The following is a 27545-nucleotide window of genomic DNA, read 5'->3' on the forward strand; positions in this document are numbered from 1 at the left end:
GGGACATCGTCTGAGCGCGTTTCGTCTTTCTTTGTCGCCATCTGGCGGGAAAATCAAACCGCTACAACCGTTCATCGGTTTGAGGAGTTTTTTATATATATATTTTTTAAAATATATTTATTATAAATACAAATCTTACAAGCAGCAAATTTCAATATAAAATACATTTTGAAACTAAATAAAAAAATATATAAAAATTATAATTTGAGGTAAAAATTCAAATAAATAGATATTTGATACAAAGAAGGTAAATGAAAATTTACAAATATAGAAAATTAGGATCTACAACGTACCTCACATTAGTTTTCTGGGGTCTGATGAAGGGAGAGATCAAATAAATGTTGATATAAACGTTGTGCATTCTTGGACTTAATGTTTTAAACAATGGGGTTACATTTAGAAATTTACATTTATGAATAAAATATTTTGCCAATATTATGAGGTTATTTAAGAGAAATTCCAGAACAGCTGGGTAATGAGCATGTAGTAATAAAGAGGTGCTCTGTTGTTTCAATATCATCTTCACAGAAAACACACAAGTTACTTTCAAATCCAAATCTTAGTCTTAAAAATTCACTGTCTAGATGGATAGAAATTATTCATTATTTTATAATGTAGCCTATTTCTTTTGTTTTGGGTGGAACTGGGTATTTAAAGTATTCCTAAATTTAATTTAAGAACAATAAAACCTCGGTAGCCTATCATCGAGGGTGATGCATGATGAGTTCAGGTGCGTCAGGAAAAGAAACAAACGCAGCCCGGCCATGATCTCTCACAGTAAAATCATTTATTAAATCTCAAAACTTTATTCACTCAGTCATTAACAAATAATTTAATGCAGTTTGTACAAAGCCAGAGAGTTGATTCCTCTAACGACGACAGGCACACGTGGAGAAGAAAGAGTGAAGGCAGCGCCGGCCGGGCGACAGGATGGAGAGTAGACACACAACACAACACAACCAAAGAAAATCTATTGAAATGAGCCAAGTGAATATAAAAATAAAATAAAAATAAAATAAAATAAAACCCCTAAACAACAAAGAATAAAACATGGAAATGTAAAAGACCTTTAGTGACGTCCCAGTAACAGTTAAAATACTTTAAAGTGGAGTTTCACCTCCGTAACTCTCTACAACTCAGTTCATTCTGTGTTCTGCATAGACTCAGGTAGTGTTAGAAAATAAGGCAGCACGGTGATGATGAACCCCCTGACAGACTCTTATTTTGAAAATACAAGTAAAAAGTACACATCTTTGCACCACGGGGGGACTCGACTCTTATTGTGAAATGTCAACATTAGGATGCGTTCAGGGTCCTCTGTCTAGACCTGCTGCATGTGACCACAGAGAAAAAATAAACTATATCTGACACGATGCGTTCAAGGTCTCGTTCCTCCTCTGTCTGGTTCGTCCTTTTTTCCGTCATGACGAGGTGGAGTGATGTTTACGTGCACACACACACACACACACACACACACACACAACCATACGCTCTCTCACATGCACACACACACAGAGTTCAGGGGTCGACGAAGGACACCATGATGTATCGGGTGCCCTTGGTGGTGGGCAGGCCCTCGTGGTAGTGCGTCAGCCGGCCGGGGTGCATGAAGGACCAGCCCTTCCTGGGAGACTCCACCTTACAGTCGTAGCGCAGGAAGCGGCAGCCCCCGCCCTGACGCACAGGAGGAGAGGACACAGGTGATCACAGGTGAGACAGGTGTTGTTGCCGGGGGCGACCAGAGATGGGCAGAGTACAGGGATGCAAACGGGTCAGGACCAAAAAAGAGAGGAATTGTGTGGCGGCGGGGGGGTGGTAATTCAACCCCAACCAAGTATTGAGTGCATATAGATGGACATACTGTAGTTTTCAGAAGGCCAACATTTCTATATTAAAAATGCTAAAAAAAAAAACCTTTGCAATATTTCAATTTTGGAGATTTTTTTTTTAGGTCTTCACTGAATGTTAGTCATAATTATTACTATTAAAATAAACTGAATAAATAAAGACATGGGATGTTTCATTCAGTGTGTAATGGACATATAGGCCTATATAATGTGTTAGTTTCACTTTTTGAATTGAACACATTCTACATGGCGGAGGCGACGTCTTTCCACTCAGGGCTTCCTTCACCTCTGAAACGGGGCAGAGCTCCGTGGAAACACCTGCCTGACACAGCAACGTAGGGAACCGTGCATGTCCACGGTGCACAGCTCCATGGACATGCACGGGGGGGAAAAACGGTGTCGCCGTCGCACCGACTGCACGCGGATACGCGCCGCTTTAACGAGCGCGCATGTCGCGTCAACATTGGAGGTCGGCTGTTATCAGTATAATCAGAGACCATGAATGAGTTCGCCTCAGTTTCACCTGATTGTCACTGTCAGCCTGTTAGAAAAACATTTTACTGACCCCAGCTGAGACGCTGAGACCCCCCCCCCCTCCTAAAAACAAAAACTCTTCGGATCTGAACGATTCACACAAGTCACCTAATTGGTCATGAAAAAAGCGAGTTTCGCTTTTCGGCGCGCTGTTTGCATCCCTGACGCTAGGGATCCACTGGCGTCAATACGATTTCTTGCCGGACGCGACGCCTCTGAAAAAACGGACGCTTCGGTAGGCGGGAACACAGACCGGCGAGTTAACGGACAGTGGACAAGCAGACCCCCGCCCCCCCGAGCTGTTCTCTATCTCGCTCCCCATTGGACAGTGACCCTGCGTCGGACGCGTTCATTTGCATAAAGTTGAGCTCCGGTCAACTTTTGGACGCGCCGCAACTGCTTGAACGGACGCGCCGCCTACCCAGAATGCTTTGCGGGCGCGTCATTAACGGTTTGACGCGTCCCATAGAAAATGAACTGGCAGGCGCGTCGCGGCGGACGAAACGAACGCCAGTGGATCCCAGGCGTGAGAGTACTCGACCCCAGTACTTGAGTAAGAGTACAAATACTACTGGCCAAAATTTACTCCGTTACAAGTAAAAGTAGCTCAGTCGACATGTTACTCCAGTAAGAGTACAAAAGTACTTGCTTTTAAAGGTACTTAAGTATCCAAAAGTACATGCTTTTAAATTTACTTTAAGTCAAAGTAAGAGTAAGAGTAAATGTCTTATTTTTCACATCAATGAATTACTATAATTTTTTCTAAATGAATTTAAAGGGATAGTATCATTTTTTTTAAAGTGGGGTTGTATGATCTCCAAATAGCCCCTAAGTACTTTAATTGCAGTAGAAGACTCTCTGCACTCCTCCCGTTAGCAACGCCAGCCCATAATAGCCCTGCCCAGAGATTTACAACATACAGTGTTGTGAACAGACCCAAAGAAACGGCCTATTTTCACGGCCTAAAAGAGGTTTTACCTGAAAAAAAATACACAGTTCCATTGTTCACTATAATATAATTTTTTCCAGCCCTTCAAAGTGCAGGAAAAACACAGTTTTTATTTGGACCTAACCAACTGCTGATCGGCGGGCGCTAACCCTGGGCGGAGGGATACGTGAGTTGGTTAGGTCCAAATAAAAACTGTGTTTTTCCTGCACTTTGAAGGGCTGGAAAAAATTATATTATAGCGAACAATGGAACTGTGTATTTTTTTCAGTTGAAACCTCTTTTAGGCCGTAATTAAAGCAATGCAATTAAAGTACTTAGGGGCTATTTGTAGATCATACAACCCCACTTTAAAAAAAATGATACTATCCCTTTAAGGAGCTTTTAACTCTTGTTAGTGAGAATGAACTCTTTGCTGCTCAGCTGCACTGATGTGCTGCTTTTAGGGGTTAGGGTTTCCTTCACAGACAAACACAGCTTGTGTCCAATAGGATTTTAGAAAAAGACCTGAAAGTAACCAGTACTTTTCAGCCTTCCTACTAATTAACTCCAGTAAAAGTACTAATATTTGTCTTGGAAATGTATTCAAGTAAGAGTAATAAGTACCAAAGAAATCTAATACTCAAGTAAAGTACAAATCCTCTGGATAGGTACTTAAGTACAGTACTCAAGTAAATTTACTCTGTTACTGTCCACCACTGATGGCGACCAGGCTCAGGTGTGAGTGACTGTGGTGCGTTTGTGTGCGTTTGAGTGCGTTACCTCGTAGTCGATGTCCTTACTGTTCAAAGCGATGTTGATGGTGAAGGTGGAGGAGTCGTGATGCGGCCGCAGAGACGGCTGCTCGTCAGGACGGTACCGCACCACGAAGTTCATGATGGCCTGGGCCTGGGAACCACAACCAGACCAGGACCAGGACAAAACCAGACCAGAACCAGACCAGAACCAGAACCAGGACCAGGACCAGGACCAGGACCAGAACCAGACCAGAACCAGGACCAGGACCAGAACCAGGACCAGAACCAGGACCAGAACCAGGACCAGAACCAGGACCAGGACCAGGACCAGAACCAGAACCAGGAGAGGAGACAAAAGAAATTAGATAATTAGACATGAACTATAAAAAAGCAGCAGCAACAACAATGAAAGTAGAAAGAGTTTTTCCTGAAGGACAAAAACAACCTACACCTGCTACACCTGGACTGGACCATGGGGTACCTGGAGGTATCTGGGCCGTTCCGTGGGGTATGTTGGCCATACTTGGGTTATCACGGTTGTACCTTGAGGTATGTTGGTCGTACGATGAAGCCCACAGGGCGAAACGCGTTGCTGCGGTTTTAACAAATAAATTTATTGAATGTACCCCATTGAGTGCGGTGGAACCTTCTTTTCTTTTTTCATGGTTTTTGTTCCTGACACCACCTGCACCATTGTGGAGTTTTATCTGAGTTGTGCAGGGGCAATCTCTTCTCTATTTTGGACTCTTCTGTATGTTGGTCGTACCTTGGGGTACATTGGTCGTACCTTGTGGTACTTGGGCCGTACCTTGGCCGTACTTGGGGTACGTTGGCCGTAACTTGGGGTATCAGGGCCGTACTTTGGGGTATGTTGGCTGTACCCTGGGTTATGTTGGCCGTATTTGGGTTATGTTGGCCGTACCTTGGGGTATCAGGGCCGTACCTTGGGGTACCTGGGCCGTACCTTGGGGTATGTTGGCCGTACTTGGGTTATGTTGGCCGTATTTGGGGTATGTTGGCCGTACCTTGGGGTATCAGGGCCGTACCTTGGGGTATGTTGGCCGTACTTGGGGTATGTTGGCCGTACCTTGGGGTATGTTGGCCGTACCTTGGGGTATGTTGGCCGTACCTTGGGGTATGTTGGCCGTACCTTGGGGTATGTTGGCCGTACCTTGGGTTATGTTGGTCGTACCTTGGGTTATGTTGGTCGTACCTTGGGGTACATTGGCCGTACCTTGGGGTACGTTGGCCGTACCTTGGGGCATGTTGGCCGTACCTTGGGGTACGTTGGCCGTACTTGGGGTACGTTGGCCGTACCTTGGGGTATGTTGGCCGTACTTGGGGTACGTTGGCCGTACTTGGGGTACGTTGGCCGTACCTTGGGGTACATTGGCCTTACCTTGGGGTATCAGGGCCGTACTTGGGGTATCAGGGCCGTACCTTGGGGTATCAGGGCCGTACTTGGGGTATCAGGGCCGTACCTTGGGGTATATTGGTCGTACCTTGGGGTATATTGGTCGTACCTTGGGGTACGTTGGCCGTACTTGGGGCATGTTGGCCGTACCTTGGGGTAGTATCCAGGATAGAGCTTCTCGGTGACGGGGACGATGTACTCTTTGAGGAACTTGAGCCACTCTTTCTCAAAACCGATCTGGTTCATGTGGATGTCGACGGTCGGGACGTTCTCATAACCACCGGCCAGACGCTCGTCCTGCACACACACAGAATAAACAAGACTCAGGTTTGTGTGTTTCCCCTCAGACAGGTGGTGGACTGATTGATTGATTGATTGATTGATTGATTGATTGATTGATTGATTGATTGAAAACTTTATTGAACAATATTAGACATGTGTTCAAAAGGATTAAAAACACAATAAAGCCCAAAGGCTTATTTCCATTGTGGTCCTATTTGATGGTAGACAGTACACATGGATTTGAAACAAGGAAGACAAACACACAACACATGGACTAAAAACACAGAAGAGAGACACTAGGGCACATAGACTACAACATTGAAGAGAAAGAACAAGATGAAATAGATAAAACAAGAGATTAGGTCCCAAACAGAAACAACAAAACATCAAACAGACACACAAACAAACAATACAATAGGACAGGTGGTGGACAGGTGGACTTACTTTGTTGTTGCCTCCAGACCATACGCCGTAGTCCTCCATGGTCTCCACCAGGTGATCACACATCTTCTCAGAGAAGGCTGGGAACCAGTAAACATCTGGACAGGGCTGAGACACACACACACACACACACACACACACAACCAGGTCACTAGTGAACGACACACACACACACACACACACACAGGTAAGTCTGAAGGGGAGTAGGTGTATGTGATCATGTTCACCTGCTCCACGAATTTCTTCTCCTCCTCAAAGATCTTGGTGTAGTTCTCATTGATGTACTTCTCCTTCCAGTCCTGCAAACACACACACACACACACACACACACACACACAGACACACACACACTCAGCTGTGACGTCACTTCCTGTCTGCTGAGGTCATGTGGCGCTCGGCAACGTGAACGTGAACTCACCACAGGGTTGTCAAAGATCTGCCACATGTCCGGGTGCAGCCTGGACGTGTTGAAGTTGGTCGACGCCACCAGACGACCAAACTCATCGCGGTTCGACACGAACATGAAGACGCCCTGAGGACACAGAAGGTCAACGGGTCAACAGTTTAGAAGGTCAATAGGTCAATAACAGGTTAGAAGATGAACAGGTCAACAGGTCAAAAGGTAAATTCATGCAAAACCACTGATGCGCGTTGCCTTCAGGGACAGTTTTTCATCGAACAGTCTCTGTATTTCCCTCTAAAACAACTCTGTGTGGTAACGTTGTGTTATTATCTCATAGCGTGGTGAATGTGCAGGTCACAACTTGTCCACCAGAGCGTTGTGGAGTTGTTGGATTGTGTATTTGATGAGTTTGATGAGGGAAACCAAGAAATCCCATAATGAGCCTCCGTAGCGTAGCTCTGAGCAGCTCACGGCTCTGCTCCGCCGTTCTAAAAATAGCTTGCACTGACAATTAAAGGTAACGAACCTACTGCTATGACTATAGGGATTATGGCAATGGGCCAATTTGACTAAATGTTGAACTATCCCTTTAAGTGATTAATGTTGTGCATTTAAAAAACAAACAGGCGTTAAACTTGTCAGACTGTTTAGCTATATATATATATATATATATATATACTGTATATATATATTTTTTATTTTTTTATTTTTTTTCACGCCCTATCACCGTTTAGACAAATCTGAAATGATTGAAGAAACATTACTATTTCTGTGTGTGTGTTTTGTGTTGCTATGTGTTGTATTTATTCAGTTTGGGGGAATCACAGTGTCTAGAAAGCATCAGTGGCTCAGCTGACAGGGACAGCTAACGGTAGCTAAGCTAATGGTAGCTAAGCTAACGGCGGCTAAGCTAACGGCGGTAGCTAGGCTAACAGCAGGACGTCAGCTGTTAAAACCCTCCCGTTGTGGGACACCACATGAAACTACTCCAGTTAGCTCAGTCATGTTAGAACTCAGATATCCGCTGGAGAAAATATTTGTTCATGGAGCGTTTATTGAGTCACTGAGTTATTAAAGTTAAACAGGTAGCTAACCGTTAGCCCGGCTAATCTATGATAACCATGACTAATTACAAAAACATGCACACGTAAATAGTAATGTTTGTCCAATCATTGGTTTTATAAACTTTACAAACATCAGATTAGTCTAAACGGTGATATAGTGACATGAAACTGTATATATAGTGAAACTCTCGTCCGTCACTATTGTTCTCATGCTGGTTTTCTACCAGGAAGTAGTTGTAAACAACAAGGAGATTCGTTCTATTAAAGGGACAACGAGGAGTTTTGTAAAAGTGAAGTGTTTTCTCACTACATTTATGAGCCTCCGCACCGTGAAATTCTTTGACCGTTGCAAGACAGACTCATGTTTTCATTCATCAAGAATTAAAGTCAGAGGTTGGAAGACGATCACATACCGTCGTAGTTCCCACCATAAACGGAGATTCATACGGCGGCGTTATTCTCATGACTCGCCACGAAACCGAAAGTAAAGAAACGCTGGTCGGCTCGCCCAGCATTTCCACCACCACTAATAATAACAAAATAACCATAGAGACAAAACCATAGATTTATCTAAAATGGACCATTAACAAGTGGTAACGGAGATTCATCCACATTAATATCAGACTTTTTTATAACCAAATAGAAACTCCTCGTTGTCCCTTTAAACATGTTGTTATTGGTTACTGGTGTAAAACAACAGCTATGGTGCGTCGCTGGTGAGCAGATTAGAGGATGAACAGGTGAGCAGGTGAACAGGTGAACAGGTGAAGAGGTGAGGTTTACCTGGTCTCTGATGCTCCTGCAGAACACCATGTCCGGGTCCATGCCCTCGTCCAGGTACAGACTCACCTGGGCCAGTTTGGACCGGAGCAGGCTGCCTTTGATCAGGTAGGCCTGGGTGATGTAGGGCACGTTCCACAGCCCGCTGCAACCACACACACACACACAGTATACAGTTATATACAGTAGCTTAGTAAAATAAAACTTAGTGCAGACTGATCGGTTCATTGTAAAACATTTATTTATTTTTGTAAATGTGGTGATTTCTGTACGTACAGAGCCCCGAGGCAGCGCTGCTCTTCTGTCCAAAAATGTTACACACGGGAAGCTTCACTTTACATTCAGACTAACTAATGCTACTGCCACAATTGTTAGATTTCATCAATGAGACCAACATTTATCTCCTAGAAATAATGTAACCAGCCGGTGGTAAACCTCTAAAAACCTGCGGATAAGTTAATTAGCGATGGTTTTCTCCCCCGGGATGACGACGGAGGTTGGCCGGCCCAGCAGCTCTCCAGACCGGCTGCTGTCTCTGTGATGTCCCGGTCACTGCAGAGCTTCACTTCTCCGAAAAACATCGGAGCAAACTTCTAAACAGCCGTCGTTTGGATAAACTGGCCGTATATTTTGGGTCTTAACAGTTACTTTCTCGCATGAAAAAATATTAAAAGTGAGTAGTACGGTAGTAGCTATGCTGTTTCGGAAAGAGCCAGTGCCAGAACCAGAACCGTGGCAGTGTGAAACCGCTATATACAGGGCCGTTGTATAGGAGAGAAAGGTGATAATAATTCTCAAAAAACCCCAGTAGTCTAATCTTTGTATGACTGAATTACTCTGCATAAGACCCTGACTAATACTCATAATGCTGCATTAGCATCAAAACAAAGTAAGCTGAATAAAAAATTATAATACATACGTACACTGCAAAAACTCAAAGAATATTTGTCTTATTTCTAGTCAAAATGTCATTTCTAGTCAAAACAAATCTCATTAAACCTAAAATAAGTATATTTATACATATACATACATAGAAAGTAGCTTGTTTTTAAACACTTTTTACTTATTTCAAGCAGATTTTCACTTGAAATAAGTAGAAAAATCTGATAGTGGAGCAAGTTTTTCTTTCTTATTACAAGCACAAAAAACCTTCTTTCACTGGCAGATTTTTCTACTTATTTCAAGTGATAATTTGTTTGAAACAAGTGAAAATGATCTAAAAACAAGTTAATTTTTAGGTGACGAGTCTTATTTAAAGTGGAAAGAGTTTAGATTTGACTAGAAATGAGACATTTTGACAAGAAATAAGACAAATATTCTTGGAAAGATTTTGAGTTTTTGCAGTGTAGTCTAAGAAAAAAAGTGGAAAAGTCAGGGGCCCACATTAGTATTCTTTCAGGGGGCCCAGAATTCCTAGCAACGGCCCTGGCTATCTGTGTAGGTGTGTGTAGATGTGTGTAGATGTGTGTAGATGTGTGTAGATGTGTGTAGATGTGTGTAGATGTGTGTAGATGTGTGTAGGTGTGTGTAGATGTGTGTAGATGTGTGTAGATGTGTATAGATGTGTGTAGATGTGTGTAGGTGTGTGTAGATGTGTGTAGGTGTGTGTAGATGTGTGTAGATGTGTGTAGGTGTGTGTAGATGTGTGTAGGTGTGTGTAGATGTGTGTAGATGTGTGTAGATGTGTGTAGATGTGTGTAGATGTGTGTAGATGTGTGTAGGTGTGTGTAGATGTGTGTAGGTGTGTGTAGATGTGTGTGTGTGTGTAGATGTGTGTGTGTGTGTAGATGTGTGTGTGTGTGTGTAGATGTGTGTGTGTGTGTGTGTGACTCACATCCTCTTGCCCTGGACGATCTCGATGTAGTCCTCAGACCGTGAGTAGTAGCCCTCAGGACTCAGCGCGCCCCAGAAGTTGCTCCACAGTTTCCCGTGTTTGGACAACATGGGCGCGATGACCAACCTGGAGAAGGACACGCCCACATGTTTCTTTCTTTCTTTCTTTCTTTCTTTCTTTCTTTCTTTCTTTCTTTCTTTCTTTCTTCCCCCTTTCTCTGTCTTTTTACTCCCCTCTTTCTTTCTTTCTTTCTACACCCTTTATCTGTCTTTTTCTTTTTCTACCCCCTTTCTGTCTTTTTACTCCCCTTTCTTTCTTTCTACCCCCTTTCTCTGTCTTTTTACTCCTTCTTTTCTTTCTTTCTTTCTACCTACCCCCTTTCTCTGTCTTTTTACTCCTTCTTTTCTTTCTTTCTTTCTTTCTACCCCCTTTCTGTCTTTTTACTCCCTTCTTCCTTTCTTCTTTTCTTTCTTTCTGTCTTTCTACACCCTTTATCTGTGTTTTTCTTTCTACCCCCTTTCTCTGTCTTTTTACTCCCCTCTTTCTTTCTTTCCCCTTTCTGTCTTTTTACTCCCCTCTTTCTTTCTTTCTTTCTTTCTTTCTTTCTTTCTTTCTTTCTGTCTTTTTACTCCCCTCTTTCTTTCTTTCCCCTTTCTGTCTTTTTACTCCCCTCTTTCTTTCTTTCTTTCTTTCTACGCCATTTATCTGTCTTTTTCTTTTTACTCCCCTCTTTCTTTCTTTCTGTCTGTCTTTCTACACCCTTTATCTGTCTTTTTTCTTTCTTTCTACCCCCTTTCTCTGTCTTTTTACTCCTTTCTTTCTTTCTACACCCTTTATCTGTCTTTTTCTTTCTTTCTACCCCCTTTCTCTGTCTTTTTACTCCCATCTTTCTTCCTTTCTTTCTTTGTCTTTCTTTCTACACTCTTTATCTGTCTTTTTCTTTCTTTCTACCCCCTTTCTTTGTCTTTTTACTCCCTTCTTTCTTTCTTTCTTTCTTTCTTTCTTTCTTTCTTTCTTCTTTTCTGTCTACCCCCTTTCTCTGTCTTTTTGCTTCCTTCTTCAGCTGCTTATCTTTTTCTAGTTATTCTTACCTTTCCTTGCCCAACAAATGAAAATCATGTTGGAACTATGGACACCTCCAGAGTCTCACCTGCTTTAACCTCAGACTGTCACCTGATGGATCAGACCTCACACTGCCTCCTTCTTTGACAGACATTTGATCTTCTTATTGATCAACGTACAGCGGACCGGACCGTTCCAGTCCTAATAACAAATCAATAAGCAGATATTGATCCCAGAGAGGAGAGAGTACTGACTTGTTCTCCTCGATGAGGATCCTCAGGGTGTCTGGGTTGGTCAGCGCCACCTCAGAGTCGATGCTGAAGTAGTAGTCGCAGTCTGGGTCCTTCCTGCACGCCTCGCTGCAACACACACACACACACACACACACACACAGGATCAATACACTGGTTCTGGTTCTGGTTCTTACAGACACCAAACCTTCCACTTTGATCCCTTTCTATATTCTGAAGGTTTTTACAGAGGGGATTGTTGATATATATCATTCACAGCCTCATTTATACAACATTTTATTACTAAAAACATGGAGACATTAGATGTTTTAGGGCTGGTGACAGTATTTTCTCATTTACAGAGTGATAAAAAGAGATATCCACAATCCTCCTCTGGAAAAACTAAAGACTCTAATATGTCAACTAAATAAAACAAAGTAGCTTTATCCATTGTTCAGATTTCGGTTCTGGAAATGTATGCAAATTAGGGCAGATTTCATGAGATCTTGCCTCATTTACATATTTAAACATAACATTTGACAAAACTTGTAATACAAAAAATATTTGTCTTAATGTGAGTGATAAACTTGGGAAGTTTCATGGTGAAATCTGTTAGTTTAAAATTTTACCCTATTCACCTGTAGTGTCTCCTCTTAAAGAGGAACTAAACCCCTAAACCACTTTTTTCTGCTGAAAACAAATGTATTTGGGTATGAAGTCGTGTTGTCAGTTGATTCTGGTCCAACTTTTGACATTTTAGTCAAAATATTTCAATTTGGTGTATTTTGTAGTAAAAATGTAGAGTGACTGCCCTCTATGGGTTGAAACACGGCTATTACAATCGAATTTTCCTATTGGCTGAGATGGAGGCAGATGACGTTTTGGAGGCAGCTTTCGTCACCGGCCACCAGCTCCCCGACCAATCAGCACCGGCTGCTGCCTGCCGCTAACGGTTGCTAGGCGCTCTAGCTGCTCTGCTGCGGCTAACGGCTGCTAACAGCTGCCTGAATGGGAATCGTTATTGCGGCCGGCGCTAACGAGCCGTTAACGAGTTAACGAGCCGGCGGATCAGCTGTAGATGCTGTGTCACGGCTCTGGCGTCCTCTCCTAGTAGTGTCCACGCTACTAGTGCTGTTAGAGTAGCTCGTTAGTAGCTCGTTAGCGCTAGCAGAAGTGTCTCTGTGTGTTTATTACTTTTTTTTCTCTTTTGTGTGATTTCGCGGGTGTGAATGGGGCGCAGGGGGGAGGGGGGATCGGAGAGTGCTCCTGAGTCCCGCCCATATTCAAGGCATTTTTTGAATTTCAAGCTTAGAGCACGTCATCCAAAACTGAGGGGTTTAGTTCCCCTTTAAGGTAAGAAAAAAAAGACATTTAAGAAGATTTTTTTTCTTAAGAAGGTTTTGTGAATCTGGTTTTGGCTGCAGGTTGTGGTTGTGTACTCACAGTGCCATGGTTCTGGCCTTGTCCTCCTGCAGGTTCTCCTCGGGGCCGACCAGCCGGGCGTTGGGGAACCGAGCCTTGTGCTGCTGCCAGAACCTCTGGATGTGGCGCTCGTGGTAAACCACCTGGTGGACCGGGACACAGCCAACGGGTCAGAACCAAGGGGAAGTGAAGTCACTTCCGTGTGTTTGTCTTTCCAGTCATCAGACTTAATTTCTTTCTTTCTTTTTTTCAGCACGTATCAATGTTGTTTCAATGAGCGGTGCTCCCTTGAGCCCCGTCGGCAGTACCGCAACTTTCCACAGATAAACACCTCTGGGTGAGCCCTAACATTAGCTGTGATTGTGTGAGCTCATTATCTGTAACGAAAACGACGGGGCGATATTAGCTAGCGAGCTAATGTTAGCAGCAGCTAATTAGCAAGCTGTGATTTATATTTCTATATTTAAAATGAATCATTCGGGGCGGTGCGTGGTGCAGTGGTTAAGGCGGCCACCCCATGTAGAGGCTACAGTCCTCAACGCAGGCGTTCCCGGTTCGAATCCCGCGTCGGGCAGACCTTTCCTGCATGTCATTCCCCCTCTCTCTGCCTCCCCCTTTCCTGTCTATCTCTACTATGGCTATCAAATACAGGCAAAAACGCCAAAAAATATACTTTAAAATGAATCATGTCAATCGCAACTGTATAGATATATATTTTTATACTACAATGAATCATGTTAATCGCAGCTATATAGATTATATATATAGTATATATATTTTTACAATTCAAAGAATCATGCTAACATGATAACCCTAACCCTAACCCCCCATCACTATGTACCTTTTATGTTATCTACTGGTCCTCCGTCTTTATGGACTTTCTATGTTAATTGTTGTATTGTTTGGGGACTACGGATGTAATTTAGCACCAGTGCTGAATCTGGTGTATTTACTGTGGTACTCTAGTACTCACTGTCCATTAATATGCACTGTCCCGACTAAATAAACAAATAAAGTAAAGTAAAGTAAGTAAAGCAGGTTGTGGTTCTGTGTGTGTGTGTGTGTGTGTACGTTGTTGTGGATGAAGAGGCGTAGCCGGGAGTCGGGGTAGTTGAGTGTGGTCAGTCTCTCCAGGAACTCCTCCATGAAGGGCGTGGCCTTCTCGATGAAGACCGCCACGTGGACCAGAGGCATCTCCTCGTCCTAGAAACAGAACCAGAACAGAACCACCGGGTCAGAACCGCTACAACGCTCTCTGGACAGTCTGAGAGCTCATTCTTAAAGGGATAGTTCAACATCTTGAGTTAGTTGTTTTAGAGGGAAATACAGAGACTGTTGATGAAAAACTGTCCCTGAAGGCAACAACGTGCATCAGCGGTTTTACATGAATTTCCCTCTAAAACAACTAACTCAAAATGTTGAACTATCCCTTTAAAATGTGCACACTACAGAAGTAAGAACATAGTTTTAGATAGTAAACTACAGCTGTGTCCCAATTCAGGGGCTGCAGCCTTCAGAGGACCCAGCCTACGCGGTCTCCGGAGGCAACGGCTTCGGAGGCTCCTCCGGGGGCCGCATCAACGGTCGGTAAATGGGACGGTCTAGCCTTCAGAGCATTTCCTGATCCGAACGTAAACAACGGCCGGACGTTAAACATTTAAAAGTGGCGCTTGTAACGGCTCTACTGCTCTTCCGCTCCTCCTCCTCCTTTTTTTTTTTTTTTTAAAGAAGTAGAATCAATACAAGGGCAGTTATCATTAATAGCCTATACTAATAAACAAACCATTGAACAGCAGCCAGGGGGGCTAAGCTTCAGGCTTCAGGCTATTGAGTGAATAGAGAATAAAGAGCAGAGTGATGTGTTTTCATAGCTTTCTTATTAAAAGTTGTCACACTCAGATGCTTTGCCTCCGCTCCTCACCTGTGCAGCCAGAGCAGAGCAGAGCTCAGCTCAGCAGCGGGCAGCCACACCTCCAAGCCACCGCAGAGCCGGGTTACCATGGCTACAGCACAGAGCTGCTCCGTTCGATAGCTAACGGCTAGGTTGCTAATAACAACAACGGTGCAGCAAAGCATCTTGGGATACGGGAGGCCGCGAAGGATGGTAGCGATGCATCCTCCGAATGCAGGGGAAAGGAGGCTGCATTTGGAGGAGCCTTCGAATTTGGACGAATTGGGACAAGACAGCCTTCACACAGCGCTGTGACGTAATCGGCCTTCAAATGCAGCCTCCGAAGGATGCAGCCCCTGAATTGGGACACAGCTACAGTGACAGTGACTCATGGAAGGATTCATTCTTACAGCAAGCTCTAGTCATGGCTCTGCTCCGCCGTTCTAATAGCTTGCACCGACAATTGCATGTAACGAACCTACTGCTGCTATGACTATAGGGATTATGGCAATGGGCCAGTTTGACAAACATGTCCCTAACTATCCCTTTAAAGAAGGATGGCTGCTTTTCAGTCAGTGTGTGTGTGTGTGTGTGTGTGTGTGTGTGTGTGTGTGTGTGTGTGTGTGTGTGTGTGTGTGTGTGTGTGTGTACAGGTACGTCGTTGAAGAACAGCAGGTCGTCGTCACAGCTTCCACAGCCGCTCTCGTAGGTCCAGGCCGTCGGCACGTAGTTCCCCAGGTAGTTCAGCTGCAGCTGCACAGCAACAAGGATAGCAACTGTCATGTTCACATCTGTATTTAGCAATTTAGCGCATGTTTATTACCATCATAACGTGCCCGTGTGTGTGTGTGAGAGAGAGAGAGAGAGAGAGAGAGAGAGAGAGAGAGAGAGAGAGAGAGAGAGAGAGAGAGAGAGAGAGAGAGAGAGAGAGAGAGAGAGAGAGAGAGAGTCGCGGCCGCCACAGACTTTATTAATGATAAACTCTGGATGCGTTGGTTGATAAGTTTCATTTTTACTGAGGAGGAACTATGAAGAACTGTGCAGTAGGCCTAATCACATATGAAGGTGTGTGGGGGCTTTTATTTTGCCGTGGCGGTGCAGAAACCCTGATGTTGTCTTGTGAGTGAACTGCAACACGGGAGCAGATGGAGTGAAAGTGGCTACGTCACTTAATTCGCATACAGCTGTTTCCATCCCATTCCAATCAACCAACACCGGCCATAGCAGCGTATTTCAGTTTGTGCGAATCAGGGGATTTTAATTTGAATCACGGCGTTTCCATCATCATTTAACAATGCGATACATCTAGACGATCTAAACAGCTGATGGAAACGCACCTAGTGTTGCCAACTTGACGACTTTCTCGCTAAATCTGGCGACTTTCCAAACCCTCTTGGCGACTTTTTTTTTTTGTCAAAAGCGACTGGCAACAAATCTAGCGACCTTTTCCGGTGCTGTTACAAACGTTTCTGGTTTGGAGACTTGGATCTGAAAGCCGGTTATCACGGCTGTTTTCACGGCGCTGTGCAGCATTTATTTAGCCGTAGAAATGATTTGGGCGACACCACACTGCAGATTACCGGTAAAATGAGCAGATTGCCACTTGACACAAAAGTGCGTTTTTCTCTGAAACTAGAGCGGGAGCTCCGTTTTTGGAGAAACCCAGCTCTCTTCTTCTCCTTCCTACTCACAAACGAAACGGCGGAAAAACTCGCCGTTTTTTCGAGGAGCACGTTGGAAAGTCACTCTTCAACCACGTGAAGACCGTTTGTTTCTAGGTGATGTACAGAGTTCGGTTCGACGTGAGATAAAAGGTAAACAAATAACCAAAAACATGTGGTCCTGAGCGGATGTGCTGAGGAATTAGTGTGGTCGCGAAAGAGTTAATGTGTGTTGTTGTCTTCAATCTAAATAAACAAACAAACAAACAAACAGACAGCGGTGGCCCCTCACCTTGGTGGGCCCGTTGCCGTGGATAACAACAGGAAGTGTGTCGTAGGCCACGTTCCTGGCTCGGACCTTCGCCTTCTCAAACTTCAGCACCACCTCGTCTGGTGGAGACAGGCAGGCCGTCACCATGGTTACTCAGCAGCAGAGTGTGTGTGTGTGTTAGTGCTAGTGTGTGTTAGTGTTTTAGTGTGTGTGTGTGTGTGTGTGTGTGTGTGTGTGTGTTAGTATGTGTGTTAGTGTGTGTGTGTCTCACCGACGGCCCCGTTGAGGTTCTGGAAGATCCTGGAGCGATGATCCAGAGTCATGTTGAACTTGGTCTGAGGAGAGAAAACACAGCAGGTCTTTACTTCCTCCTCTAACATCACACATCATATATATATATTTATATACCATGGTCTGGGTGAATACTCGATTCTGATTGGCTGCTGGGTGTCCATTAAAAAGTGATAATGGACACCCATAAAGATGTTCTGGTCAAATTGCCTGATTACGTTAAGGGATAATGCCCGACGAGGTGTCCATTATTAGAAATTAATGGACGTCGCGTCGGACGGTTGCTTTCGCGAAGCAATCACGCCTACTACTCAAAATCAAATCAAATCAACTTTATTTGTCCCGGGAGGGAAATTCGTCTTGGGTAAAATACAGCTGCTTTGTACTTGTAAAACATACATACACCATACACATTACAGTAGCAACACTGGCACACATATCCACGAGAGAAAAGAGAGGAAAAAAAAGAGAAAGTGCGGAGAGTGCAATAAATAGTTTAAAATACTTATAAAACAAGTTCAAAAAATAAAAAAACATACAAAAAAACTAAAAGAGAACAAGGGATGTTAATTAAAGCCAGTTAATCTAAAGCCTTATCACAGCGTAGGCTATCACTCCGCCTCAGGCACGTATGACTGGTATGAATGGAAGTTGTTGTCATGTATCCATGACAACAACAAGACAGCTGATGTTTTTAGGATGTTAAAACTGTAGTAAAGTAGTGTAATTGACATGTTGAAGGTGAACTTTCACCTCCAGAGGGTTAACAATGGTAGAGGGGACTGAGCAGTGACAGAGCTACTTGGAGCTAACGTCTGGACAGCTGGGAACAGCTTTTATTCTGCTTGAAGAAAACTACATGAAATTGCGTATCCCTCTTTCATATTGTCATTATTGGTAACCGTTTTATAAAAGCAATATATCATATATTCAGGGCCGTTGTGTAGGGGAGAAAGGTGATGATAACTCTAGGGGCCCAGCGCCCAGTGGGGCCCATAAAAAACCCCAGTAGTCTAATCTTTGTATGACTGATTTATTCTGCATAAGACCCTGACTAATACTCATAGTACACTGTAAAAACTCTACATCTTTCCAAGAATATTTGTCTTATTTCTTGTCCAAATGTCTCATTTCTAGTCAAAACTAATCTCTTTCCACTTAAAATAAGACTCATTACCTAAAAACAAACAAATCTTCACTTGAAATAAGTAGAAAAATCTGCCAGTGAAAGCAGTTTTTTGTGTTTGTAATAAGGAAGAAAAACTTGCTCCACTATCAGATTTTTCTACTTATTTCAAGTGAAAATCTGCTTGAAAGAAGTAAAAAGTGTCTAAAAACAAGCTGCTTTTTATGTGATGAGTCTTATTTTAAGTAGAATGAGATTTGTTTTGACTAGAAATAAGACAAATATTCTTGCTAAGATACTTGAGTTTTTGCAGTGTAATGCTGCATTAGCATCAAAACAAAGAAGGCTAAATAATAAACGATAATACATACGTAGTCTAAGGAGAAAAAAAAAGGAAAAGTTAGGGGGAGGGGCCCACTTTAGTATTCTTTAAGGGGGCCCAGAATTCCTAGCAACGGCTCTGCTAATATTAGCTATATATCTTGAGTATGTGTGTGTCTGACCCTCTGGTTCTTGTCCAGGTAGATCTTGGTGTAGAACAGCTGGTCGTCGTCGTTGTCCTTCAACTTCCACTGCTGCACGATGTTGCTGAGGTCTGAGGCCAGGCCGATGAAGCCTACACACACACACACACAGAGACACAGAGACACACACACACACACACACAGAGAGACACACACACACACACACACACACACACAGGGTCATCCCTCACCTGCCCACGCTCAGGTAGGGGTGTATGCAGGGTTCAAACTTAACTTTTTTGCTTTAAAAATCTACTGGCCAGAAAGATTATTTACTGGCCAAAAATGATGTATAGCTGTTTTGTATATTTTTCATTGTGTTGAACTGTTATAATACACTCATAAGCATTTTTAACACATATCATAGCTATTAGCATATTTTTGTGTGGAATAAAGGAGTCAAGTTTGCCTTTTTTCCCTAAAAGGTTTATTTTAGGGATGCACATGGTTAACCGTTTAACCATTAACCTATAACAAGAACTTGATCGAATAATACTATCAGTTATTTATATATATTTATTTATTAGCTCATGGGGGCGTGTCGACATGTGCAGACTTCCACTGCCTTCAGTCATATTATTTAGTAGCTAAAGTTTCACAGGAGGACTGACACTGTGCAGCATGAAGGAAGATCAGACAATAAATGTAGCTACACGGACATAGACGTGCATCACCTGTAATAACGACGCTGCTGGATGTGTGTGTGTGTGTGTGTGTGTGTTACCTCCAGAGTTGAGGTAGCGTTTGCCCGTGTGTCTCTGTGTGTGTGTGTGTTACCTCCAGAGTTGAGGTAGCGTTTGCCCGTGTGTCTCTGTGTGTGTGTGTGTTACCTCCAGAGTTGAGGTAGCGTTTGCCCGTGTGTCTCTGTGTGTGTGTGTTACCTCCAGAGTTGAGGTAGCGTTTGCCCGTGTGTCTCTGTGTGTGTGTGTTACCTCCAGAGTTGAGGTAGCGTTTGCCCGTGTGCACCACGGGGTATTTGGGGGCCAGCCTCTGGTCCGGCCAGCAGAACCCCTCAGCAGAGAAAACCACTCTGTGTCCCAGACGGGAGAACTTGGCCAGCAGCTCCTCTGGCCCGGACGCAAAGATCACGTCATAGCTGAGAGGAGGGAGGGGAGGGGGGGGTCAGAGGTCAGAGGTCAGAGAGAGGTCAGGGTCAGGGGAGAAAGTCTATGGCTGTTTTCAAAGCAGCATACTACTATACTGCATTAGTATGTACTGTATACTGCAGACTGAATGTAGGATTCAGTCTGCTACACCGTTCACACCGCAGTATATTATTATTATAGACCGAATCTCCTTGTTGTTTACATTCTACTTCCTGGTAGAAAACCAGCTGTAATTTGAATGAGATCAATAGTAACGAACGAGAGTTTAGCTATATATCATATTTTTCACGCCCTATCACCGTTTAGACAAATCTGAAATGATTGAAGAAACATTACTATTTCTGTGTGTGTGTGTTGTGTTGCTATGTGTTGTATTTATTCAGTTTGGGGGAATCACAGTGTCTAGAAAGCATCAGTGGCTCAGCTGACAGGGACAGCTAACGGTAGCTAAGCTAACGGTAGCTAAGCTAACAGCAGCTAAGCTAACAGCGGTAGCCGTTATAAACTTTACAAACATCAGATTAGTCTAAATAAAAATAAAGGTGAACTTGAACTTAAACGGTGATATAGTGACATGAAAAATTAGATACATATAGCGAAACTCTCGTCCGTCACTATTGTCAGGGATGAAACAGGTCAGGACCAAAAAAGAGAGGAATTTCCCGGGGGGGGGGGGGGGGGGGGGGGTGCTCACCATTAACAAATTACAATATCATGGAAAAGTCAAGTTCCAGTAGTTCAACCCCAACCAAGTATTGAGTGCATATAGATGGACATAGTTTTCAGAAGGCCAATATTTCTAGATTAAAAATGCTTTAAAAAAAAAAATTACTTTGCAATATTTCCATTTTGGAGATACTGATTTTTAGGTCTTCACTGAATGTTAGTCATAATTATTACTATTAAAATAAACTGAATAAATAAAGACATGGGATGTTTCATTCAGTGTGTAATGGACATATATATAATGTGTTAGTTTCACTTTAATTGAACACATTCTACATCGCGGAGGCGACGTCTTTCCACTCAGGGCTTCCTTCACCTCTGAAACGGGGCAGAGCTCCGTGGAAACACCTGCCTGACACAGCAACGTAGGGAACCGTGCATGTCCAAAAACGGTGTCGCCGTCGCATCGACTGCACGCGTGTATGCGCCGCTGTAATGAGCGCGCATGTCGTGCGTCTACATTGGAGGTCGGCTGTTATCAGTATAATCAGAGACCATGAATGAGTTCAGCTCAGTTTCACCTGACTGTCACATCCCTGTTTTGTTCTCATGCTGGTTTTCTACCAGGAAGTAGTTGTAAACAACAAGGAGATTCATCCTATTGTAATGAGGTTTAGAGTACAGAAGGAGAAGCTGTGGGTGTCGTGTTGCCCTGAGCTTTGTCTGGCAGGAAGTGACCACACCTGTTACACACCTGAGTGTAAGTGGGACAGGTGAGTCTGGTTACACACACACACACACACACACACACACACACACACACACACACACACACACACACACACACACACACACACACACACACACACACACACACACACACACACACACACACACACACACACACACACACACACACACACACACACACACACACACACTCTCTCCTCCAGGTGTGTTAGTTACCTGTCCACGAACATGATGACCATGTCCTTCTTGTCAGAGTGTTTGAGTAGCTCCTTCTTCAGCCAGCGGACCTTCTGTCCTCCCCCCACCGTCCTGGCCACGTCCCCCCCCTTCCACTCCTCCCCCAGACCCAGGACCTAGAGAGAGATGGAGAGAGTTAAAGGGTTAGTTCACCTAAAACCTAGAGAGATGGAGAGATGGAGAGATGGAGAGATGGAGAGATGGAGAGAGAGTTAACAACAGCTTCCACTCCTCCCCCAGACCCAGGACCTAGAGAGATGGAGAGATGGAGAGAGTTAAAGGGTTAGTTCACCTAAAACCTAGAGAGATGGAGAGATGGAGAGATGGAGAGATGGAGAGAGAGTTAACAACAGCTTCCACTCCTCCCCCAGACCCAGAACCTAGAGAGATGGAGAGATGGAGAGAGAGTTAACAACAAGAAGAGCCTCCACTCCTCCCCCAGACCCAAAACCTGTAGAGAGAGATGGAGAGATGGAGAGATGGAGAGATGGAGAGAGAGTTAACAACAGCTTCCACTCCTCCCCCAGACCCAGGACCTAGAGAGATGGAGAGATGGAGAGATGGAGAGAGAGTTAACAACAGCTTCCACTCCTCCCCCAGACCCAGGACCTAGAGAGATGGAGAGATGGAGAGATGGAGAGAGAGTTAACAACAGCTTCCACTCCTCCCCCAGACCCAGGACCTAGAGAGAGATGGAGAGATGGAGAGATGGAGAGAGAGTTAACAACAGCTTCCACTCCTCCCCCAGACCCAAAACCTGTAGAGAGAGATGGAGAGATGGAGAGATGGAGAGAGAGTTAACAACAAGAAGAGCCTCCACTCCTCCCCCAGACCCAAAGAGAGAGAGTTAACAACAAGAAGAGGAGGAGGTGGGAAAGTAAGGAGGAGGAAGAAGATGAAGAGGAGGGAAAGAGGAAGAGGATGAGGGTAGGAAGAGGAGGAAGAGGAGGAGGGAAAGGAAGGAGGAGGAAGAAGAGGAGGGAAAGGAGGAGGAAGAAGAGGAGGAAGAAGATGAAGAGGAGGGAAAGAGGAAGAGGATGAGGGTAGGAAGAGGAGGAAGAGGAAGAGGGAAAGGAAGGAGGAGGAAGAAGAGGAGGGAAAGGAGGAGGAAGAAGAGGAGGAAGAGGAGGGGGGAAAGGAGGAAGGGAAGTAAGGAGGAGGAGGAAGAAGAAGATGGGAAGGAAAGGAAGAAGGAGGAGGAAGAGGAGGGAAAGGAAGGAGGAAGAAGAAGAGGAAGAGGAGGAGGAAGAAGAGGAAGAGGAGGAGGAAGGAAAGGAATGAGGAGGAAGAGGAGGGAAAGGAAGGAGGAAGAAGAAGAGGAAGAGGAGGAGGAAGAAGAGGAAGAGGAGGAGGAAGGAAAGGAATGAGGAGGAAGAGGAGGAGGGAAAGGAAGTAGGAGGAAGAAGAAGAGGAGGAGGAGGGGAAGGAAGGAGGAGGGAGAAGAAAAGGGGAAGGAGGAAGAAGAGGAAGGAGAAAGAGGAGGGGAAGGAGGAGGAAGAGGAGGAAGGAAAGGAATGAGGAGGAAGAAGAGGAGGGAAAGGAGGGAGGAAGAAGAGGAGGAAGAGGAGGGGGGAAAGGAGGAAGGGAAGTAAGGAGGAGGAGGAAGAAGAAGATGGGAAGGAAAGGAATGAGGAGGAAGAGGAGGAGGGAAAGGAAGGAGGAAGAAGAAGAGGAGGAGGAAGAAGAGGAAGAGGAGGAGGGAAAGGGTGAGGAAGAAGAAGAAGAGGAAGGAGGGAAAGGAAGGAGGAAGAGGAGGAGGAAGAGGAGGAGTGTACCTTGACGGTGTAGTTGAACTCTCTGGCCGTCCTCATGAAGCGGTCGAAGCCGTCTGTCTCCTCCGTTGCCGCGGTGATCACCAGCAGGTTGTCTGTGACACAACAACAACAACAACAACACTCATTGATCATGTGATCAGTTCACGATCAATACGGTGACCGGACCCTCCTCTTCCTCCTTCCTCTCCTCTTCCTTCCCTTCCTTCTCCTCTTCTTCCTCCTTCCCTTTCCTTCTTCTCCTCCGTCCTTTCCTTCTCCTCCTCTTTCCTTTCCCTCCTTCTCTTCCTTTCCTTCTCCTCCTCTTTCCTTTCCCTCCTTCCCTTTCTTTCCTTCTTCTCCTTCCTTCCTTTCCTTCTTCCTCCTTCCTTTCCTTCTTCCTTTCTCTTCTCGTTCCCTTCCTTCTCCTCCTTCCTTTGCTTCTCCTCCTCCTCCTCCTCTTCCTTCCTTTCTCTCCTCCTCCCTCCTTTCCTTCCTTCCTTCCTTCTCCTCCACTTTCCTTTCCCTCCTTCCTTTCCTTCCTTCTCCTCCTTCCTTTCTCTCCTCCTTCTCCTCCTCTTCCCTCTCCTCCTTCCTTTCCTTCTCCTTCTCCTCCTTCCTTTCCTTCTTCCTCCTTTCTTTGCTTCTCCTCTTCTTCCCTTCCTTATTCTCTTCTTCCCCCTTCCTTCCTCCTTTCCTTTCTCTCCTCCTTCCTTTCCTTCTCGTCTTCCTCCTCCTTCCCTTCCTTTTCCTACTCCTTCCTGTCTCTCCTCCTTCCCTTCCTTCTCCTCTTCTTCCTCCTCCCTTTCTCTCCTCCTTCCCTTCCTTCTCCTCCTCTTTACTTTCCCTCCTTCCCTTCTTCTCCTCCTTCCTTTCCTTCCCTTTCCCTCCTTCCTTTCCTTCTCCTCCTCTTCTTCCTCCTTTCCTTCTTCCTCCTTCCTTTCTCTCCTCCTTCCCTTCCTCCTCTCTCCTTTCCCTCCTTCCCTTCCTTCCCTTCCCCTCCTCTTTCCTTTCCCTCTTTCCTTTCCCTCCTTTCCCTCTTCCTCCTCTTTCCTTTCCCTCCTTCCTTTCCTTCTCCTCCTCTTCTTCCTCCTCCTTTCCTTCTTCCTCCTTCCTTTCTCTCCTCCTTCCCTTCCTCCTCTCTCCTTTCCCTCCTTCCCTCCCTTCCCTTTCCCTCCTCTTTCCTTTCCCTCTTTCCTTTCCCTCCTTTCCTTCTCCTCCCTCCTCCTCTTTCCCTCCTTCCCTACCTTTGCCCTTTGCCTCCCTCCTCCCCCCTTCCCCTCCTCCTCCTTCAGGCTTTCGAAGAATTTGGAGAGAGTTTAAATTCCTCAGAAACACCTTGGGGTGGGGTGTGTGTGTGTGTGTGTGTGTGTGTGTGTGTGTGTGTGTGTGTGTGTGTGTGTGTGTGTGTGTGTGTGTGTGTGTGTGTGCGGGGGATGGGGGGATGGGGGGGTCATGGAGGTGAAGAGGAGGAGGAGGAAGGTGTTAAAGCCTCCTTGTTCCTTCCTGACCAATAGCAGCTTTTCTCTGTCGCCACGGCAACAACCAAACCACTGCCGGCGTGACATCACAGAGACGTGACGTCCTTAAACACAGATGTTGAAGAAGAAGAGTCCAGATGTTTGAGTCGACACACACACACACACACACACACAGCTGTACAAACACACACACACACACTTATATACACACACAGAGACACACACACACACACACACACAGACACACACACACACACACACACACACACACACACACAGATGCGATGTGTTCAATGACTCCAGTAAAACTCCAAACTCGTCAAAAGACAGAAATAGAAAACAGGAAGTAGTGCTTCATCATCAGCTGCTCGGCCTTTTAAAGGGATAGTTCAACATTTTTGGCAAATTGACCCCATTGCCATAATAATCCCTATAGTTTTATAGCAGTAGTGGGTTCGTCGTTACCTTTAATTGTCGGTGCAAGCTGTTTTTTAGAACGGCGGAGCAGAGCCGTGAGCTGCTCAGAGCTACGCTACAAACGGAGGCTCATTATGGGATTTCTTGGTTGGTTTCAAACTCATCAAACTCATCAAATACACAATCCAACAACTCCACAAACAACGCTCTGGTGGACAAGTTGTGAGCTGCACATTCACCACGCTATGAGATAACAACACAACGTTACCACACAGAGTTGTTTTAGAGGGAAATTCAGAGACTTAGGGTCTTTTTTTTATGATTTCAATTACTTTTTTGTACCTTATTTCCACTGTCTCTATTTCTTACTGATCACTTTGTTCTCTATCTCCTCATTTTTGCTCATTTTGCTCATATAACATTGATTATGTCTGCACTTTATCTCCTTTTTTTCTCTATGTTTATTTGTTAGCTATAGAAATGTGTTTTATTGTAATTAGTGACAGGCAATCGGCTCTGTTCCCTCCTCGCACCATCAAATATAAATGTGTGCAAAATAAATATACCTAAACCTAAACTGCTTGATGAAAAACTGTCCCTGAAGGCAACGTGCATCAGCGGTTTTACATTTATTTCCCTCTAAAACAACTCTGTGTGGTAACGTTGTGTTATTATCTCATAGCGTGGTGAATGTGCAGCTCACAACTTGTCCACCAGAGCGTTGTGGAGTTGTTGGATTGTGTATTTGATGAGTTTGATGATGAGGGAAACCAAGAAATCCCATAATGAGCCTCCGTAGCGTAGCTCTGAGCAGCTCACGGCTCTGCTCCGCCGTTCTAAAAACAGCTTGCACCGACAATTAAAGGTAACAAACCTACTGCTACAGTATGACTATAGGGATTATGGTGATGGGCCAATTGTTAAGTTGTTAATCAATATCTATTATCTATACGCTTTCTATAAATCAATGGAAAGTTAGATTTGTTCCTATAGAAATATCCAAGTTTTTGTTTTAGTCGAACTGCAAGGTTGTCCATATGGTATTTGTATGTAAGTTTTTGATCCAACCAGATGCCTAGATATGTATATTCAGTGACTCTTTGTATGTCCTGTCCAGATAAAGTAGTGATACTGATCAATCAGTGCATTGATTAGTCCTGGTTTGAGTTTGAACAGGCTACACCAGTTGAATTAGTTTGGTTTAATTAATCGATCCGTTAAACTCCTAATAGATAGATAGATAGATAGATAGATAGATAGATAGATAGATAGATAGATAGATAGATAGATAGATAGATACTTTATAGATAGATAGATAGATAGATAGATAGATAGATAGATAGATAGATACTTTATAGATAGATAGATAGATAGATAGATGGATAGATACTTTATAGATAGATAGATAGATAGATAGATAGATAGATAGATAGATAGATAGATAGATAGATGGATACTTTATAGATAGATAGATAGATAGATACTAGATAGATAGATAGAACGAACGATAGAACGAACGATAGATAGATAGATAGATAGATAGATAGATAGATAGATAGATAGATAGATAGATAGATAGATAGTTTTTAAAACATTCTGTATGTTGCCAATAAAGATGTCTGTCTATCTATCTATCTATCTATCTATCTATCTATCTATCTATCTATCTATCTATCTATCTATCTATCTATCATCCCCCTCTCTATCTATCTATCTATCTATCTATCTATCTATCTATCTATCATCCCCCTCTCTATCTATCTATCTATCTATCTATCTATCTATCTATCTATCTATCTATCTATCTATCATCCCCCTCTCTATCTATCTATCTTTTTTTACGGTTTTTTTTACGTGTATTTCAAGCTTGTTTTTGTTTTGTGAAGTTGTAACTCCTCTAACCCCGACCCTCCGGTGGTCCCAGCGGGGCCCTGTGGCCCCTCTAGCCGGCCAGCGGAGCCCCCGGAGCGGCCTTACCTGCTGAGAACCTCCGCTGCTGCTCCGCGGAGGAACCGGGGCAGAGGAGCGCGAGGGCGGCGAGCAGGCAGAGCGCGAGACCGGACGACATGTCGGTAAGGTCACGAGCCTCTCTCCGGTTGAGTCCGTTAAATAAAAGTCTCGGTATTCCTCTTTTCCTCTTTTCCTTTTCACTCCTTCACTCCATCTGATCCGCTGCGAATTCCTCAACCTGCCTGAGATCTCGCGATACTTCCAAACTCTCGTTCTCATACATGTCAACACAAGTCTGGAAAAAAAGTAAAGTAAAGTAAAGCCGTCAGCCAATGAGAGGCGCCGCAGGCTGGACTGACGGGGCCACCGACCAATGAGCGGCGGCGCAGCGGCTTCTCAGCAGCCAATCAGGAGAGGACATATGGAA

General features: G+C 44.3%; 1 protein-coding gene across 2 annotated transcripts; it reads right to left on the bottom strand.

Moving 5' to 3' along the window:
- Positions 1–772: 772 nt before the first annotated feature.
- Positions 773–27378, bottom strand: plod3 (procollagen-lysine, 2-oxoglutarate 5-dioxygenase 3). Of its 2 annotated transcripts, none has more exons than XM_085760178.1 (19): positions 27146–27378; positions 23295–23386; positions 21499–21635; positions 19693–19856; positions 18740–18852; positions 17091–17154; positions 16841–16938; positions 15545–15640; positions 14068–14199; positions 13018–13139; positions 11599–11703; positions 10283–10408; positions 8452–8593; positions 6620–6733; positions 6429–6500; positions 6205–6309; positions 5629–5775; positions 4090–4215; positions 773–1674 (listed from the first exon to the last, which is right to left on the bottom strand). In XM_085760178.1, exons 1-19 carry the CDS (start codon positions 27234–27236, stop codon positions 1519–1521), a joined length of 2202 nt encoding a protein of 733 aa, XP_085616304.1. In that variant the 5' UTR covers positions 27237–27378; the 3' UTR covers positions 773–1518. The 2 variants fall into 2 exon arrangements, with proteins under 2 accessions (XP_085616304.1, XP_085616303.1); XM_085760177.1 differs by having other exon boundaries at positions 15539–15640.
- Between the last annotated feature and the right edge of the window lie 167 nt (positions 27379–27545).

Source organism: Trachurus japonicus, chromosome 18 (assembly GCF_045865225.1).
Source record: "Trachurus japonicus isolate A0001 chromosome 18, Traja_1.0".
Lineage (NCBI taxonomy): Eukaryota > Metazoa > Chordata > Actinopteri > Carangiformes > Carangidae > Trachurus > Trachurus japonicus.

Bases quoted from the DNA above. Each gene is read 5' to 3' on its own strand.
- plod3 (XM_085760177.1), bottom strand. From the start codon at position 27,236: ATGTCGTCCGGTCTCGCGCTCTGCCTGCTCGCCGCCCTCGCGCTCCTC. The intron at 16,939-17,090 runs GTGAGACACACA...TGTCTCCACCAG, and splicing joins GAACCTCAACGGGGCCGTCG to ACGAGGTGGTGCTGAAGTTT. The intron at 6,734-8,451 runs GTAAACCTCACC...CTGTGTCCTCAG, and splicing joins GCAGGAGCATCAGAGACCAG to GGCGTCTTCATGTTCGTGTC.